General features: G+C 40.5%; 1 protein-coding gene across 4 annotated transcripts in view; it reads left to right on the forward strand.

Annotated features, from left to right (window-relative positions):
* The window catches only part of pde1cb (phosphodiesterase 1C, calmodulin-dependent b), a 162,439-nt gene that overhangs the window by 22,797 nt on the left and 118,954 nt on the right, over positions 1 to 20,688 (forward strand). For 2 of the 4 annotated variants that reach the window (XM_079569732.1, XM_079569733.1), the window contains exons 2-3: positions 14,233 to 14,283; positions 16,345 to 16,510. In XM_079569732.1, coding sequence (XP_079425858.1) covers positions 14,233 to 14,283; positions 16,345 to 16,510 — 217 coding nt within the window. Of the gene's footprint in view, positions 1 to 1,900; positions 2,328 to 14,232; positions 14,284 to 16,344; positions 16,511 to 20,688 lie in introns of those variants that run through there. The other 2 variants (XM_079569734.1, XM_079569736.1) reach the window with 2 other exon arrangements.

Here is a 20,688-nt window from a genome sequence, read left to right on the forward strand (position 1 = left end):
TTCAATTCTTTTTCAACCATCTGCAGATAAAATGACCACATGCAACGTACAGCTTAAAATTCCCTCAAAAGCAAAACTAGGAAAAAAGAGAGCCCACTCTGTGTACAGAAATACCATGGCTTCAATAATGCAGAACATGCTTTTTCCTTTTCAACAGACCTTGCTCGATGCGTGCTGCTAAGACCTTAGTTTCCCGTGTAAGTAACTTGTGCAAAATGAAAAGCATTGGCATTGATTTAATGACTGGTTTGTGCTCAATACAGGCAATCATCCGAGGCTCTCTATCTGCAGCCTTCCAGTATCCTTTCAGCGACAAACAACAGTGAATAGAATCCAGTGAAAGTGTGAGGGCAGCGCTTTTCAAACATTTCACGCCATGTAGCACCTTACGAAATGTTTGGCTTTAATATCAGCTTTATCAACACCTGAAGCTGGCGTTATTCTTTTAGGACAGAGAGAAACAAACAATCTAAACCAGGACGGAACAGAGACTTACCCAGATCTATTCAGAACTGACAGAAGATTCATCTAAATTAAAAATTCCAAAACATAACATAATAAACCAGGGACTAAAACATTAATTAAAGGATGCATACAGTATTATGCTTTTTTCCAGTGACCATGAATGTAGAACATGAATATGGTGAATAAAGCAGCCCTGTTTCTGGCCGACTTGAGGAGAACTGTGTCGTGATGGTGTTGTTTGTGAGACATGTAACATCAGTGTCACAGTCAGGCTTAGCGTATCTATTTATTTTCTATTTTGGGGATTTTGATTGGCCGATGCCGATATTTTTGGCCGATTGTTAAAAATAATCCTGTGTATGATGCTTCTACACTGTGAAGTCGTGGGAGAGCTCATTTTAAGGCTCTGACTGAGGGGAGGTCTCTATCACTTTCGGTTTCCGGAGATATCAGGCCTTTTATTGGAACATAGCCGATGTTGTAAATGTAGCCATTTTGCCGTAGTTCACTTACCGTTGCAGATTGGGGGCAGCGTCTACCGTAGTCTTGGAACTCGGGCTGTCCATCGTGGTAGATGAACCACCATCGTGACGCCACGCCCCCTCCAGTCAGAAACACGCACCGAGAGAGATCTCATGAGCACAGAACACACAAAGGCAGGGCAGAGCACGATTCTTCAGACATGCGTGAATCGCTCAGAAAACCACTCCAGGAACCCCAGCTACACAGGAAAACCACCATAATCAGTTTAAAAGCTCACAAAAGTCAATTTTTGCATAATATGTCCCGTTTAAGACCAGTCTAATCCAGGTTGAAACCAAGGACTTCTAAACCAAGACTTAAGACTTTAAAGGCCCTATACCTGATGTTTTGATTGCAAACAATGAAAGGGGAAACCACTAAATTAAAGCGTTAGTTGTGGTCCAAACTCATTTATAACTTTCCTAATATATTTGTAGCATCCACATTCTTTACAGGGACAAGTTTATCGGCAAATTTCACAACTTGCAGGGTCACTCTACAGGGTCACGTTCACAAAAATGCTGGAAAAACATCCTGAAAGTTCATGAAACTGTGTTATAATTTGGTGCACGCCGTTTTCCCCACAAACATTTGAGTTGACAATATACTAAATGAGGCAAAAAATATTTGATTTAGTTTGTCGAGTTGTATTTTCAATTTATCCCCAAAGAGCAGAAGAAAACCACGACAGAATTGAGCTTGACTATTTCAGTACGGCTCTGGAGTGCCACCTCTGGTCCGTGCACCACATTTTGAGAACCCTTGTGTACTTGCAGCTTTTATGTCTTTAGGGGGAGTAGCGTTTGTTGTGAGACCTCTGGAGATGTCTATACTGCCACAACCACCCACCACCACCACTCACCTACTGTACCTCAGGGAGAGCGAGACGAGAGAGAGAGAGAGAGAGAGAGAGAGAGAGAGAGAGAGAGGGAGGGAGAGAGAGCGAGCGGGGAGGAAAGGAGCCGCGCGTACTAGCCAGAAGAAAAACAAAGCAAGTGTCATAAGCCGCTTGAAACGAGCGTGTTGAGGTGTGAGAGAAAGACTCAGCAGAAAGGGGAAGGTATGTTGAGCGAAACAGCGAGGGGAGGAGAGTGACAGAGTGGATGACAGAGTAGATTTCTCCAGAGTGCACAGTGCCGCTTGCTTTCCGAGTTGCAAGAGAGTTGTCTAAAGCCACAACAAAAGGGGGGGAGTGCAGAGAAGGGTTCAAGAAGGGGCACCAGGAAGGGGGATTTTTTGGAGCGGAGGGTCCGGTCCTTAAGCCATGGAGCAAAGGAAGCATCGCTTTAGGAAAGGACGGAGTGCCACTTTCAGCATAGACGGCTTCAACATCACTATAGGTAAGTGTCCATCAGGAGCGTGTCTTTGCTTTTCTCTTTGCCCAAGTCACATCGCTCTGCTTCTGTGCAAGGAACAAACAGTGAAACATCAGCGCGCTCTGGTTGAAGTTGATGCTTAGCGATGTGATGCAAGTCCTCCATGGAAACAGGAGAGAGCATGCCCCCCCCCCCCCCCCCCCCCCCCTCTCTACATTCAGCACCGTGCATGTTGTTGTGGGTCTGACGTCACCAGGATTTCGCCCCTATTGTCTTGACAACCAGAAGTGTTGATGAACTTATGTGGCACTTTTGAATGCGTGTGTGTGCGTGCGGCGCTGGCGTTTTGTGCAGCGCTGGTGAGAAAAAAGTCAAAAGGGAGCGAGAAAGAAAGAAGGAAGGAAGGAGAGAGGGATCGGAGTGTGAGAACTGGGTTTGAGATTAGAAAATGTTTTGCATCAGGCAGTGGAGGAGTCAAGGGGAAGTTTGGGGAAGTTTTCTTTAGAAGCTCGTACTGAATAAGCAATAAACAGCTCCAGTTAACTGACATGATAACAAATATATTTGGATATGGAAAGTTCTTCTTCGTTTTTATTGACGCTTTGCCTTTGTTTTATTTCTAGCCTGTACAGAGTAAAAACAGCATAATTTATATGAAACGTGTTGAATATTACATGAAAAACACCCTTTAACAACACACGAAATACAAGTTATGCTAACACAGTCTAATGAGGTTAGTCGAGTATGTGTAATTTGAAATATATCAACTTTGTACCCTTCTCATACCCACAGCTTATCAGTAACTGCCCTATACATTTTTTTTTTCATAGCGAATAATGAAAGAGGGAGCCGGTACATTAAATTGTTAGTTGTGGTCCAAACTTAAATTTCTTAACATATTTGTAGCATCCCAATTCTTCACTGGGACAGGCTTTTAAGCACTTCACCACTTTCAGGGTCACTATATCCGGGAGAGACTCAAAGCTAAGCCACACTTCCATTATTCTAGCTAATGGATGTTCACTGGAGAAGAAAACAGATTAACTACTAAACTCTTCACAGAAGATGGTGAAATGACTGTTGGGGATTGGAGGGAGCTGCGCAGGAGGAAGAGGAAGGAGGAGGTGGAGCTGACCAGTGCAGGACACCACGCTCTGAAACAGGGAAACACCAAGTAGGCGTTGCACTGTTTCAGAGGATCACAGAAGGCCCCCAGCAGGGTTTCCTCTGCCTTCATAAACCTGCTGGTCAGATTGACCCACAGTGGCGGCTCAGTCGCAGCGGCTCAGGACTAACACCTGAACGCAATTTCGTTGTACGCTTGTACAATGACAAATAAAGCACTTACTTTACTTACTTTACTTACTTTACTTACTTTACTTTTGAGGGTCACTTTCACTGAAGAGCTGAAAACCTAGACTGCAATTTTGTGAAATTTATACAAATGCTTTAGATGCGTAGTATAATTTCCAAATGCTTGAGTTTGCAAAATACTAAAAAGAGAAGATTCCTCTACTAAAAAAAAAAAATCAGAGTTAGAGCCTTTAAATACTGCTTTTACTGTTTGTCTGTTCAAAGTGTCCCATGCACTCTCATTGTGAAGTGTCTTGCCCAAGGACTCAACGACAGTCCAGGAGCATTATCATTTGAGGGAAGACAGATATCACAGGCATTTCAGAACATGAGGCCTAAACTACAGCGTTGGCAGATTTCTCAAAAGGGACCATGGAGACAGGATATTTAGTTGTTCAGGGACATTGAAATAATCAGCACATCAACATATAACTGTCGAGGATCCAAAAATGTGATCTCAGAGTGAAGTGTAAATGGCTTGCAGTTGTGCTCGTTGGCGACTTCACAGCAGGTGTCCAGCCCCGGGTGACACTAGACATCTCCTCATTTATATACTGTATGTTAAATATTACAGCCTTGTGTTTGAAACAGACCTCCTCTCAAGTTTAGTTTTTCATGTTTTATGCATTTTCCTCCAAATGTGGATTTTCATTTTTCAAGACAGTGGTTCTCGAGTCCTGGAACTAAAACTTTTCCCCGTTCATTAAACTGTGACCTATTTTCTGTCCAAAACTTGCAAGCCCCGAACACTTGATTATCAGTCGCCTGTTTTTCGCTCAAGAAGTTCTCTCAAACTTATGTTCTGCCTAAAACTCTCACACAACATATCTGATATTTCAAGTTCAACAGCATTTACCACTTCCTCCACAACTCACAAGTCTCATGCATGTGTGACCTACTTTTGCAACTGCCCTACAAGTTGAGGTTTTAGACCGTCAGATAGACAAATAGTAAAAGGACTGCAAAGTACAATTGACAATAACTACAATCACTGCATTTATATCTAGCAAGGCCAGTTCAAGAAGAAGTGAAGCCTTTTTTCTTTAATATGTTCTTTAATCTGTTATTTTTGTCTCTGCCGGCTGGCTTATTAAGCAAATTAACCTTAATAACCCCATGCATCTTTGAGTTGGCAGTCTTAGAACATATGTGGCTCTTTCTTACTATATCTGTTTGTCTGTATAACCTCTTACCAAACTAAAATGTGTTATTTTTAAATTAGTGGGCAGACTGTGTGGCGGGATGTGGGCGATATCTGCTCAAAGCACTTGTTGAAACCAATTCTTTTCATGAGAGCACAACTTTTTTTTTTGTCTTGCTTCACTTTCGACCCCTCAAGCTCTAAATGCATTGTATTCTTTTGGGGGATTGACAGCAGACAGCAAGTGAGAAAAAGTGGAAATTCATGTCGCAAAAAAATACGTTAGCGGCCGGCTGTGAGGAGCATATGTGGCGAAGGCTGGAGACTGAATGATCTTTTTTATGCCACTGGCCTTGTGCACCAAAGCACACAACAGGCTGCTATTGAGAACACCGACCCTCTTCCATGTCAGACATAACAGCTTTGCATGCTTTATGTGTCCTTCCCTGCTTTATTATTTTCTTTGATAAACAACATTTAATCAGATGTTTTTGGACGCTAAAACAAATTCTTCTGTTAAGGCTGACTTTGACCTATCACATTTGGCAAAGTTGAATTATTAAAGCCGGATTTGTGCTTCTGATTAAAAGCGAGCTCACAAACTGTAACTGCAAAAAGACGGAAATTGAAACATGAAATATTAAAAATGCTTATCAAAATGGCTTATTTATATTTTCGTGCTGCCGCAATTTCGCCTTGATATGTTTTACTGTTTTCTTATTTATTCTTATTTTTATATTACTATTAGAAGAAACACCCCTCTGAGATTAAGAATGTCTGTGCCTGACGTAGCCCTATTGTACATGTTCTTTTGTGGGCAGACTCGGGGAGAGCAAACTCCACACAAACTGTATAGTTTGATTTATGATTTATGATAGGATGAAAAAAAGTATATGTTCACTTAAAGGGGCTGGATGCAAGTTCGCCATTTCATACTCACTACTGCCACCTCATGCCATATGTGTAACTGCACCTTCTATATTAAGCTCGTGCATGACGGCAATTCGGGCCGAAGTGACACATTTCTGAGTGACCGTACAGGATTTTAGAGGCAGTTGTGGTGAACAGGTCTGAGCTCATTCTACACATTAGGACATGGCTGGAACATGTAGGGGGAGGAAAATACATAATTTTAACATTTTTAAACTCCCTATAGTCCCTTTAAAGCAGAACTAAGTAACTCATGCCCCTAGAGGCCAGAAGCGCCATTGCAGGTGCCGTAGCATGTTACCGTTTTATTCTCATTAATTGTCCGTGAGAGTAAATACTACGCTGACAGAAAAGACAAAGGGAGAGAGGGATATTGTACATCCAGTTACACAATGGAAATATTTTTCACTCAAACTTGGCTGTAAATACTGTTTAAGTGATGCAAGCCTGCAGTTTGCTTTGCCTGTTAGCCTGTTAGCTTCTTCCTCATGATTCTATTAGTGTGTATTGGTGGCTCCAACCCGGAGGCAGGAAAGTTGCAATTGTGGTTTTCTGGCCAGAGACACCAGGGGGAGATGAAAGATATACCATTAACACCATTAACCAGAAGGACTACGAAAAGGATTGATTAAGGTAAACAAGTTACTGAGTACTGCTTTAACAACATAATAATAATAATCCTAGTACTGCTTTAAAGGGGGGTGTTATGCTAAATTGACTTTTTAGTGCTTTTTTGTTCTCTCATTTAAAAAAAAAAATAAACATACCTTGAGCTGTGTTTTGACACACTCACATCTTTGAGTGATCTTTGAATCTTCCCCAGTGGCTTACCAAATAAAGCATAATAACCGCTTTTAAATGTATCAACTTCCCTAATACTACCATCTACTTAAATCATTCCCAAGATATGAATATAATGTAGAGTGAATGTATTCAGTAAAGTAGCAATCTCACTCACAAGAACAACATGCTGTTTAACCATTGAGGTCCATGACATAAGTGTCCAGTATATACAGTATTGTCTTTATCCACATTTGCTGAATACTAAAGCTGAACCTGAACTCCACAGTTACTTTTTTCTAATCTGGTTTTTACTTTGCGAGAGAATATTTTTTTTCAGTGGCCAAACTCCAGCCAACTAAATTTCCAATCTTTTGCTGAGCTGTTGCACCTATTTGAACCCCCATCTTTTATCAGCACCACTTCCACTGATTCGTCAATAAAATCATACGACCATGAGTACCAGTTCCAAACAGGAAACACTTCAGCGCATTATCAACCGTATTTCAGAAACCTTAAAAGCTTTCCTTAATCCATTTTACAACCTCGCACATGCACAGACAGACAGCAGACTTTGGATTATCTGCTTTTGCGGCCGCGCCATTTCGATAACATCATCTTTATCAACACGTGGCTCTAAACGTCGTCGTCATGGAAACCCCCAAGTGTCACAATCAATCGCTTTCATTTCCTCCCAATCGCCTCCTCTGAAGCGTGACTCCGAAGCACGAGTCGCTCATTGACCTACAGCGTCCAGAGCGCCTCGTATTCAGTGGTTTATTAGACTCAGAGCTGTAACACTGGAGTGGAGACAAACAGCTTTGGCTTTGCTTCCGGCACGGAGGAGATGCCTGGTCACGCTTAGGCCTCGCTGTGTATTTGTCGTCCATGTGTCTAAGCACATTGTAAGAATAGGGATTTTAACTTTCGTGGGTTTTATTTTTCCAACTTTTTTTTAATGTGCCAGATGTCTCTCCTTCTGTTCTCCGGATTGTCTCGCTTTGTTCAGCCACTGAATTTCGCGTTTTTTGTCAAAGCGATACAAGTTTCTCATTGTATTCTTCAGGGACAAGGATGACCGAAAACAAACCAAAAAATCATTGTTGGTCTTTGAGCCAGGCCTTTTCCAGAACATTGTTTTCAATTTCCACACAATCTTCTGTTGCTATCAATGAAAATGAATAACATCTAAAACTTGTGGAGGCTTCAGATGTTGCTGTACAGTTTTGCCAAAAGTAGCTATAATGGATGTTTTAAAAGCGATGAAGTGATTCATGCCGTCAGAAAAGAGTGGGGTTGATTCTTGCTCTGACCTATTCATTCTTTCATTGGCTGTGTGAATGTGCTGTGTGAGTGAGTGGTTGGTGCAGATGGGACTAATAGTAATTCATATTATTATTATTATTAAAGCAGTACTAAGTAACTCATGCCCCTAGAGGCTGTAAGCGCCACTGCAGGTGTCGTAGCATGTTACGGTTTTATACACATTAATTGTCAGTGAGAGTAAATTCTACGCTGACAGAAAAGACAAAGGGAGAGAGGGATATTGTACATCCAATTACACAATGGAGATCATTTTTTCATTCAAACTTGGCTGTAAATATTGTTTAAGTGGTGCTAGCCCGCAGTTAGCTTTGCCCGTTAGCCCGTTAGCTTCTTCTTCATGATTCTATTAGTGTGTATTGGTGGCTCCGACCCGGAGGCAGGAAAATTGCAATTGTGGTTTGCTGGCCAGAGACACCAGGGGGAGATGAAAGACCCCCCAATCATCCTATCAACACTTGTATTACGCCCAGAGGTTGTGTGTTTTTACTCATTAATTGTCTGTGAGAGTAAACACTGGCTGCAAGTCCTGTTTAAGTGGCGCTAGCCCGCAGCTAGCCTATTAGCTTCTTCTTCGTGATTCCATTAGTGTGTATTGGTGACTCCGACCCTGTGGCAGGGAAGTTGCAATTGTGGTTTCCTGGCCAGAGACACCAGAGAGATGAAAGACACACCATTAACACTTGTATTACCCCCAGGAGGACCACGAAAAGGATTATTAAGGTTACTGAGTACAGCTTTAACAACATAATAATAATAATAATAATAATAATAATAATAATAATAATAATAATAATAATAATAATAATAATAATAATAATGATAATACTAATACTAATAATACTAATAATACTAATAATACTAATAATAATAATAATAATAATAATAATAATATTCATGTCTTACACTTGTATTGCGCTTTACAGGCCTGTGTCACAGGTTTCTCAAAGTGCTACACTGGTCATTATTCATTCACGCTACACTCAATGGTGGTAAGTATTGTAGCCACAGCTACAACACTTACAATACTACAATACTACGCTGCTAATCTGTGCCTTTGACTACCACCAACCAGGGCCTTGTGCAAGGAGGCTAAAATCTGTATCTGTGAAAGCTGGGATTCGAACCGCCAGCGTCTCGGTCTTTACATTAATTAAGTGTGACGTCACGACTTCCGCTTCCGGGTCCGTGCTGGCCGGCAAATATGTGAGAAATAACTCTAAAAACCACAATCAATATTTCTGAAACTCAACAGAGAGTTACTGAACATACTAATTTCTCAGACTCATTAGCCAAAAATGCTGTACCTACTGCAACACAAGTAATAAATCACTACTTCCAGGTTTAGCGTAGATGCTGCGCTGCCTCGGACTTTAGCATTTTTCTCCGCTAAACCTGGATGTAGTAATTTTGATAAATATTACTTTTATAGCTGTAGGTACAGCATTTTTGGCTATTGGGCCTGAGAAATAAGTATGTTCAGTAACTCTCTGTTGAGTTTCAGAAATATTGATTGTTATTTTTTTTTTCTTTTTATGCGAACCCGGAAGTAGAGCTGTGACACCACCACTTAACGTATTATCTGAACCATCGTCTCGCCAGGTCTGGATTCCATCAGGCGACCCCAAAGCAGATGTGACCACAACAGTCGCTTACTACCACCAAGTGTGGAGGAGCACTACAAATGTAATATTACATGTAGCTTACAGTTCGTTGGACCAAAGTGCTACAGTATATGTAGGTAAGATATAGTCCGATAATTAAACGACTGCATACTGTTGTGGAAAGTGTTGACAAAGTGTTGATGCTCTCAGAGTCATACCTCAGGCATCATTACCTGTTATTTACACACGCTCAATTTGTGCTACTCCCAAAGGCTCAGACTTTATGCTAGTTCTGTGCATTTTTGTGCGAGCATCAGTTTGTGCAAATGATGTGTGAAAAGCGCAGTGTAGTGAGATGATCTTTATATTAATCAAAAGTTTAAAGAGAAAGCACTCAGTGAAAACTGTTATAGCCGTTATTCAATAGTGAGTTGTGGTGGTGGCACTGGTGGAGGAACCGAAAGTGCGTTGACATAATCACAATGCAATCATTTTGGGGGGGAACTTTAGGGTCATGTGTATGTGGAAAAGCAGAAAAAACAAAAGCCTGGAATCAGCTCAAAATCACGCCGCTCCCCCTCAAATCGGATGCAGAATAGAGCTGCACTCTCATGATGACATTTAACACCCGTTTCCACGACGACGCGGTGTTTACCAGCCTCGACGGGCCAAAATTCACTCTTCAGCCTGACATTTCTGCAACTACCCGTTTATTTCACTGAGGTATTTCCTGCAAATTTGCTCCTCCAACTCATGAATATCCCTCAAAAACATCCACCCCAAGCTTTGGCAAGTTGTCAACGCCCTGGGGAAGAGGCTGCCATATACGGCTGAAAATTGCACTTGACATCAATTTTCCAAATCGTCAACTGGACTGGTTTGTTGAATATAGGACGTTTCGCTTACGTGCAGAGCTAATATTCAAATGCTGAAGCGAATATGAAAAGAATGGACAACCTCGATGACAGAAGTAGCTCCGGCTCAGTGAAGGTCAGCTCTTTATCTGCTGCTCAGCTCCATTCAAACAGAGCCCCAAGTCCCAGATGAAAAAAAAATAAAAATCCAATTTCAACTCACACATTCAGCTGTCAGTGTGGACCCCCATGCCAAAACCAGGATTATATTAAGACAGTGAAAATCACGGAACCTTATTATGTGAGGACACGGTAAATACGTGGCGCTGCAAAGGCTGCCATGGGAATTTACTGAAAACTTGCTTGAGATTGTATCAGAGGGATTGTCAATCTTCTGAAGTGACACCAAGAGCACGAAAAACTGGTCGAATAGATTATGATCACGAAGTTCGAGTGTCCTTGTTTGAGAAGTGCAATGGTCTTTTTGTGTTTGTTTATTTGGACACGGTTCGAGCATACAAGTTCCTAAGATAAGCTATTCAGCACTGGTGTTCTCTGCTGAAGGAGCAGAATGATAATCTGAGCTTTTTCTCCTTTAGGGTTTCTTTCTTGGTTTATTGTTTCGTAACCACAGCAATTCCCAGTCCGATTCTTTAGTCTTTGGGAGGGTGTGTGATACTTATGCAAGATTGTGTTGTGTGTCTTAAAGGAACAGGCCACCGTTTTTTTCCAGACTGAGATATGTTCTTTCCTGAGCTTAGATGAGTTCATACGTACCTGTCTGGTCTTTGTGCCCGTGGAAGAGTGTGGTAGCTTCCAACTTCACCCCCGTTTGGAACTATAGGAATATGCTGGGCGAGGATAAATGCTAACAACATCTTTGGTCGTTTTTTGAGCTCACGCACAAAGGCCTAAGTTAGTAATAAGTCAGTAAGTTCGCTTTTGGATTCTCTTCCAGATTGATATCCTCATATAATTCACGTGAAATTTGTCTGTTTTCGTGATAAAATGCTACTTGTACTTGCGGACAGACGGTCGCCTGGATGGCATTGAACACTACTCAGTTTCACGCTGAAGTGTGTCCTGATTTTAAATGCAAGTTGGCTTTATTTATCTTTAGGCTTCAACACTCTTTTTTCTGCTGAGATTTTGGTGTAAAACATGATGTGATTCAGAATGTATGCATTCATTAAATTTACTTAATTGACTATTCAAGATCACAGTCTAATATGAAGCTCATTCTTCAGGTTTAGCTTATGTATGGACGGAATAAAAAATAAATAAAATTACATTAAAGGAATAGGCCACCGTTTTTACATACTGAGATATGTTCTTGCCTTAGTGTAGAGGAGTTGATGCGTGTCTGTCGGGTCTTTATGTGTGCGCTCAGTCACGCAAGCAGAGCACAGACGACGTTAGCAAAAACCTCTCCTCCTCAACTCTATGGGGCCAAACGGGAGTGAAGTTAGAAGTGACCAATTATTCCACGTTTTCCCTATTTATATATGGTTACGTGAGTAGTAGTCGAAGTGCTCCTATGGTGTTATTACGCCTTACAATATAGTTCCCCTTTGTCTCCCGATATGTTTCATTTTGTTTAATTAGACTTGGATCGTATAACTACTCACATAACCATATTTAAATAGGGGAAACGTGGAAGTGCTTGTTCGCCTTTAACATCACCCCGTTTGGCCCCAGAGGAGAGGCTAAACGCAAACAACGTCTGTGGTCTTTTTGCGTGACTGAGCACATGCGTAAAGACCTGACATGTACGCATTAACTCGTCTAAGCTCAGGTAAGAACATATGTCAGTATGGAAAAACAGTGGCCTGTTCCTTTAAGCCAGTGGTTCTCAACCTTTTGGAGCTGCGACCCCATTATAAAAGTTAAAGGGGTTCATGACCCCCCGCCCGGGTCACACAGTGAGAAATCGAAACATTAGCCTACATAATTCTTAAAAAACAAAGACAAAATCAAAAGGCTAAAATTAAATTCATCAAATTACGAACATATAATGGCACTCACTGCTAAAATAGCACACACATGCGACAATAAAATATTATAAAACGCTAATAAAATGTATGTATATTTTATCTACATGATCGGGCAACCCCCCAAATTTGTCTCGGGATCCCCTTGGGGGTCCTGACCCCCAGGTTGAGAACCACTGCTTTAAGCTATGCTTCTGTGAATGCAATATTTCTTCGATGCCACCGGTAAATAAAGTCATTTAAAGTAATAAAAACTATTTTTTTCCTTATAATAATATAAACTTTGACATTTTTTTTTACTACATTTAGTTAATGGTGTATATTTTAAACACAGCAAGAGCGTTACTTCTCTCTGCGAGAAGACTTTAATATCAACTATCTAATTGGATTCACTTCACTTCACTTCAACATAAATAGTATAGAAATAACAGGCTGGACCCATGAAGACTCTATATTTGCTTGTTTGAAGAGAGCATTATATGAAATAATTGCAGCTTCACCTTGGAGATCCGAGGTGCTCATCTGCACATCGAGCTGTTCGAGGAAATATCGACCCAACAGCTAATTAAATATAGAGAAAACAGATGAAAACCTTTCAAATCTACAGCTCATTAGTACAGAAGGAAAGCAGGAGCGTACCATTGTTGGCTTGTCATGTGGTGCACACTCGACAAAGTGTTTTGAATAGTCGGCAGTAATTAGCTGTGTAATAGTACGCTCTTCATTAGAGACAATGTCCGGGCCTGTCGTCACCTCTACATTACAACTGCCCTTTCAAAGGTTCAGCAGCTATTTTCTATAACAGTGTTAACATTGGAGTCCAATTACAGAGAAACCAGCAGCTAAGTGGAAAAAAACCCTGAATCAAACTCAGATTTTCTCATTTCAACTCATGAAAGGAGGAGGTACTTCAGTATAAACTTATAGCAGCAGCAGCAGCCCTAAAATGTTTCTAGTTCCCACAATAGTGCTCTCACATTCAGAATCTTCACGGTAACAATGACAGTGATAGTGTTTCGTACATACAGTATAATGTACAGCTTTGTCAGAATGTGAAGCAGAGTACCATAGAAATAAATATCCCTGATTGTTATGTTTGGAACAATGGGCAAGGAAAGTGCTTTTCTTTGGTCCTCATGGCAGGGAGCTGACATTGCTGTAATTACCGCCCCCTGGTGGCCGGGGCGACTCGAAAAGACACTTGGTAAACAGCATTCCTCTGTAGCTTTGGACTTCGTTTGTACTGCTTAAAAGCCTGGCTGCAAAGAGTTTTTTTCTTTTTCTAAAAATTGCTATGACCCACGTGACAATGCAGCAGCAATAAAAAGCTGAAGCTCTGGAGCACTGTGGAGGCTCGTAGTTTCCCGCCTTTTTGCCCTTTTGAAGGAACAGGCTTCGTAGGAGGAGATTGAGCAGCCGTGTTAATTTCACACATACTATGAACAGAACACTGGTTATCTCTTCTATATGTTACATCAATTGTTTGCATACTCTGATGACAAAAATAAATTCCACAGCTTTAGAACTGCATAACGTATGGATCTTTGACTTAAGTTATACATATATTTAGAGCTGTAGATGTAAAGCCCGCATTGCATTTCAGTATCTTGTACAACGTTTTGGTCCATTTGAACTGTCTATTCATCTATTTATATTTTCAGGACTTTCGGCTGCTCAAACTGAAGCTGTCAGATTCCTTTAGAACCAAAATATGCCATCCACTGTTTTGTATTCCCTTTCTGAATTGTAGCTATTTTTGCATTTCCTTTCTTGTGGCGTTGTATCTGATGTGTTTTTTTTCTAGATAATGGGTGATTAATGTGTGAAATTAGCTTAATTGATCATGAATAAACCTCAAACTGAGCCAACTCCAGTGGTGTTATATCTTTGTTAATAGTGTTAGTATATTTGTGCTGCTATATCATCACAGTGACACAGTTTCTCTTCCTCCAGTGGCCAATGAAGATGCAGACAGCTCCAGCAGACCTCAGGCCAGTTTTTCACGTGAGTATGAACTACACCCCACAACATTATTTACTACAATACACACTTTCTTGATAGATATATTGTACTATTTTATTTTTATATGCATGTTTTTGCCGTACATTAATAAACTAACCTTTCAAACTGCTGAAATGCAGAAAAGAGTTAAAACCAGTCCAATTTTAAATACCTTGAATTCACCTGCACGGTAAATAAAATACTCCATGGACTTGCACCACCGCCATTAAGGGAATTCATAAAACTGAAATCTCCCTCTGGCAGAGCGAGTCTGCGGTTACAGGAGACTGTGAAGTGCCATACAGACGTACCACCTTCGGGGAGAGTGTTTCCTCGGGGGGGCTGTAACATCTGGAACAGCATCCCGCTCACTATAAGAGAATACCACACGTTTAACACCTTCAAGACTCAATTAAAAAACGTGTTAAAATCAAATGAACAGTGTGCTCATTAGATCCTATAGGCCACCTGGTGCACGACTGAGCCAAGTGTCAGGGTCCTGTGAACTGGTGTTGCTTTATACTGTATATGATAACTAATGTCCTCTGTTTGAACTGTATGACCTGCCCTTGCACCAATATCTGTTCCCTTGTGGAAGTCACAGAACAAACATCACATGTTATCGATGCATATTTTATATGAACAAATGCGAGGGCTGTGGCCTTTCTAATCGGAGAATTGGCAGTGGGTGAAAAAGTGTAAAGGGTGTGGCAGCACAAAATTCAGGGTTTTAAGTACTGAGGCCCGGTCATTTTCCCTTGTTAAATAGTGGTACAATACAACAAAAATATATAGATAATAGATAAGTAATTAACCTCTTAACCCCCACCTGAGCTGAGCACATCTTCTCCAGTTTGGCTTTACCCAAAAATGCAACAGAAAAGCCACAAAAGAGCAACAGAAAATGACCAACCAGTGACAATATTTTTTTTTAGATTTGGGTAAAGCTGGACTACACTTGGCTAAGGTGGGGGTTAAGAGGTTAATATGCTTTAGGGGGCCCCTCCTGCTCTGCACCCTGGAAAAGCAGTACATCCCCATCCCCTTAGTAAAATTTATATTTATATACCTCTTAAGCCCCGCCTGAAGCGAGCGCATTTGTCTGACTTTAACCACATCTAAAAGCTTCTTGAAAAAAAGTGTCAAAATATAGCGGGACAAACAAGACCAAAACGAAGATGAAAAAGTGACAAAAAACTGACAAAAATAGTGACAAAAAGCATCGAAAATGGAGCAAAAAGCCAGAAAAAAGTGATGAAAAAGTGATGAAAAAGTGAGAAAAAAGTGAGAAAAAAGTGATGAAAAAGTGATGAAAAAAATGATGAAAAAGTGAGAAAAAAGTGAGGAAAAAAATGATGAAAAAGTGAGAAAAAAGTGATGAAAAAATGATGAAAAAGTGAGAAAAAAGTGATGAAAAAGTGATGAAAAAGTGAGAAAAAAGGGATGAAAAAGGGATGAAAATGTGATGAAAAAGTGAGAAAAAAGTGATGAAAAAGTGATGAAAAAGTGAGAAAAAAGTGATGAAAAAGTGATGAAAAAGTGAAAAATCTGACAAAAAGTTATAAAAAAATGACGAAAAAGCTACAAAAATGTGTGATTAAAACAAAACAAAAATGTGACAAAGACACGACAAAAAGACAATGAAACAAAATTTAAAAAGTGACGACAACGTGGCAACAATGCGAGGAAAAAGATCGTTCTAAATCAGTTTTGCAGGTCAAAACTTTAATGAGGCGCTACACTGGGTAAAGCTGAACTGGAGAAAATGTGCTCGGGTAAGGCAGGTGGTAAGACTTAAAAAAAAAAAAAAATCCTGCTAGACCAAGTTTATGTCCTGCTCTAACCCTTTACATCCACATGAGGGCAGCATTACAGCGGCTCTCAACTCCTCTCCACACTGTCACCGCTCACTACCATCCTAAAAGCACAATAAACACAGACCAGACAATCACAGCCTTTATTTATTTTTTGTTTTTAACCACCTGTGAATTACACCAAAGCGTTTCATATCCAATAACACCACACAATCATTCACTAAACGCTGCTCTTTCATGTGCGCCCCAGGCTCCAAGTCCCAGAGTGCCCTGTGGAATGCCATCACGGCGGGAATGGGCATCAAAGGCAAAGAACAGAAGCCGCTCCTGAACGACCCGCGCAGCCCCGAGGAGATCCTGGCAGACGAGCTCCCGGCCACCGACGAGCCAGACGCCACAGAGAAAACTGCGATCAGGTTTGGTGAAGCCACAGCGAGGCACAAGCTCAATAGGTGGCCACTGTTATGAAGCAGCAGGCGGACAACGATGACTGCAAAGTACAAACGTGTTTGTGTTCAACGACTTTGCAACTTTGGCTTGAGGCTGGGCACACTGTTATGTTCATGATGTACGATCCTTTCCCTAACTAGCTGGTAGTGGAATTAATCTTCCTGTGTATGTTGAACTGGGTTGTTATTGTTGGCCTTGACGAGTGGAATACAATATGTTTCACTCATCTTTGCTGTGTAGTGGTATATTCGATTGCTGTAGATCAAAGTATCCCAGGGGGAGGTACACACAAACTATAGTCATGCACAAAAGACTCAGTGGCACATTCTGTATGAAGTATTCAGAATCACAAGGCACTTTCATCTCCCTGCCACCAACAAACATTTGGATTTTAGCTTTTTAAAGTCAGTTTGACATTGCTGGTTCAACTTTATGATTTATTCTATTACAACTTCATCAATGTTGATTCTTGAGATTGCTGTCTATCACGATGCATGTGCCTCAGGTCAATGTTGACACACTTTATGACATATGCATTCTCTCACTCGACTCTCTTGTTATGGGCAATTATACCAGTTCAGATACCTGACCCACCTAAAGTAAGACCCTAAAGGATTGTAATCTTTCTCTTGGAGGAGACCTGGACACGCTGGAGGGACTATGTCTCTGAGACGTCCTGAGAATGTCTCGGGATCCCCCCAAAATAGTGAGAGGAAGTGGATGGATGGTGTCGGGCCTCCCGGGGGCCTCCTTAGGGTGATGTTCTAGGCAGGAATCTCTGGGAGGAGGCCCATATTAAGACACACTTAACTGAAATAATTGTGTCCCTCGGTTTCCCTGTGAACAAGTATTAGTGTAACAATACAAAAAAACTTTACCCTACATACAGACAGCATCTCGTCATAGAAGGGGGCGTGGCCTCGCCGAGGGGGAAAATAGAATCTTTTGGGAAACACACATTTTCACTCTTTTTAGCCGTTTTCTGGTGGAATATGAACTTATTTATCACATACAAATAAAGTCAAGTCTAAATTGGGTCTATGGATATTTTCTCAGAACAGATTGTTCTGTAGAAGTGAAAAAACGGCAGTCATAGCAAGCGCTAGCTAGAGTTATCATTAGCACGATGCTAACATGTAGCATCATGTTAGCACTCTCTGTTTTTTTATGTATTTATGGGCTGTTGAACCACTTTGCTCCACGTCTTTGTATCTTTATTTAGTAGAAAACTATATTCATTATTCAGCATTTGTTAAAGTAGTTTTTGAATAATTAGAGAAAGCTTAGATTTTTCTCCAAATTGTTTTCCCCCTTAACTGTTTTCAAACATTACCATATATGGGAGATTCCAGAGATGCCTTCTGTATCTATTAGGATGAAATTGATTGCATTGACATAATTACATTGACATATGTAATGAACTGTCTCCTTGAATATTGTCTGAAGCTTAAAAGCATTGTATAGATTAGGTAGTTCTTCCATTTAGTGACTTGCTGACATTATAAAACTATTCATAAAACATGTGTGTGGGGAGAGTTAAGGCTTGACATTTGAGCGTTATTACCTTTTCTAAAGAAAGCATGTTTTTCTCATATATGTCATCAACCACACATCATGGGCAACCTGCTTTCTAGAGTTCAGACCGCGACTTTTGTACTACAGAGCTTGTAATACTCTCGAGACCTTTGATATATTTGTGTAAAACTTTGAAGTTGACACAATATTACAGACAACACAAAAACAATGTTGAACTTATTACAAAGCACATATCAAACAGGCCTTTTTGATAGATCCACTACATTACATAACACACTGAATAGACTGTTATTGCTCAGATCCTTCATTTTGCTCTAAACAAGCCTGTCATTGTCTGAATACAAAATCCCCTATCATGAGGTGGAGTGGTGTCTCTTTAGCAGTTGTTGCAGATGAGTTTTTGTCTGACATTTAGCTGACTGGATACACTCTCTCCACTGTGCTAATTGCTGTGTGTGGCTGCTGACCTCGTGGGACGCGGCATGATTGATTCCACCTTGATAACAAGGACTTCAAACCACCATTAACATAATTTGTTGTCACTTTTAGAATATTGGACGTCTTTTAACGCCTGATTCCAATTAACCTTGATGCCTCGAGAGACCGACACAAATGCCGCGGGTGCAGACGAGCGCGTTTGTCACGAGATACTTAAGATGGTCCGTATAAGTAAGCCACAAACCAGACGTGGAAGTGAGATGAGGTTTTGTCGACTATCTGTGTCTGTCTGTTGGCATGCACGTTACTATTGCAAAATGGCTGTTTCTGACTGGTCTGATGCTCCTGTTTTAATCAAGGAGAGATCTTCACAGTCTCTCACACAACATTATTTGTATTTATTAATTTAACATGAATCATTAGATTCACACTTATCCCTTAACCAGACATTTCCTCTGTTTGAGTCTTTACCTCCACGATCATGTTTTTAAGAATTGGTGGCTGACGGAAAGTTGGAGGTCACGTGTCGCTTCTGTGAATATTCTGCAAAATCCACATCTGATACAGTTTATTCTACAGTGCTTTTTCATCTGACAGAGTTGCCCAATTAGAATAATTGCTGAAAGGTTTGTTTTGAGACACGTTCATGCTGATTTATCTGGTTAAACTGGTCACACTGCTGGATTTTAAGTGTTGCTCAGTTTAGACTAGGGTTAGTTTAGTCCTGGTTCAGCTTAACCCTGTCCTATAATTTAGTCCTGGTTCAGTGTTTGTATTGATGCTTCACTGTTTGAGCCTTACGCTGCATTTAAACAGACAATAGACCCTACGCTTTACCTGAAAATCCTTCAAAGTCTATATGACACATTCGACAGAAACATTAACTAAAAAATAGTCAATTACAGTATATTTAACATTTTTAAGGTTGTGCCAAACGTTCTTTAGTTTGGCCAGTTTTGTGATGTTTATAGTTTCACTTCCTTATTGGACAGTGACAGGAAGTGACATAGATACAGACGGCATCTCTGGAATCGCCCATATATGGTCATTTTTGAAAACAGTTAAGGGGGAAAACAATTTTGAAAAAATTAAAATTTTCTCAAATTATTCAAAACCTAAAACTAGCCTACTGTAACAAATGCTGAATTATGAACATGGTTTCTACTAAATAGGCTAATGATACAAAGACATGGGGAGGAGCAAAGTGGTTCAACAGCCCATAAATAGGCTACATGAATAACGGAGGATGCTAACATGATGCTACATGTTAGCATCGGGCTAATGCTAACGGTTAGCTAGCGCTTGCTACAACTGCCGTTTTTTCACTTCTACTGAACAATCTGCTGTGAGAAAATATCTAAATAGGCCCGATTTATTTACACTTGAGTTTTTTATGTGTGATAAATATGTTTATATTGAACCAGAAAATGGCAAAGAAGAGTGAAAAATTGTGTTTCTCTAAAGATTCTATTTTCCCCCTTGGTGAAGCCACGCCCCCTTCTATGACGAGATGCCGTCTGTATCTATAGAAGAAGGTAAACAATTTTAAACTGTTGCCGTGCCGACCGCGTTTAGTCAATGGGAAATTTACCTTTATATATGTCCATTTTTTGTAAATGCGTGGAAAGAAAAAAAACATACATGCACACATCTGGACTGAAATGTTTCCATCAAATACCCTTCCTTTACACAGAGATACAGCGTGTTTGGAATATTCTGTGGCTCTCATTGATTGCAGGCTGTCTGTCTGTAGGTAATGCCCTCTCATGTTACAGCAGGCTGTTCTTTCCACTGCCTCCCCTCATCTTCGGGTCATAATTTCACAGCGACAGGCGGCGACAGGGAGAAAGTGATTTTCCACCTGACTGGATACTGCCTGTTCTTTTATTTACAGCCACTGTCCACTTTTAGAGAAAACACAGCTGCCCGCGCTGGAGTGAGGACAAATACGTTCACTTTAACCTGGAAGAGATGGATAGTTCGGATATAGAGATAAACGCTGGGGTGGCTAGTGATTTGTTTAACAGGAGGGACAAAGGCTTTTGGGAAAAACAATATTTTGAGTTTTTTTTTGGGGAGATTGTATAGAGATTACTTTTGTTGTTTGAATGTTATAATACAGATCACAGTGCATATTTTTTAACACATCCAGGAGCTTAACATTTGAGAG

The sequence above is a fragment of the Gobius niger genome, assembly GCF_951799975.1.
Source record: "Gobius niger genome assembly, chromosome: 13".
NCBI classification, from domain to species: domain Eukaryota; kingdom Metazoa; phylum Chordata; class Actinopteri; order Gobiiformes; family Gobiidae; genus Gobius; species Gobius niger.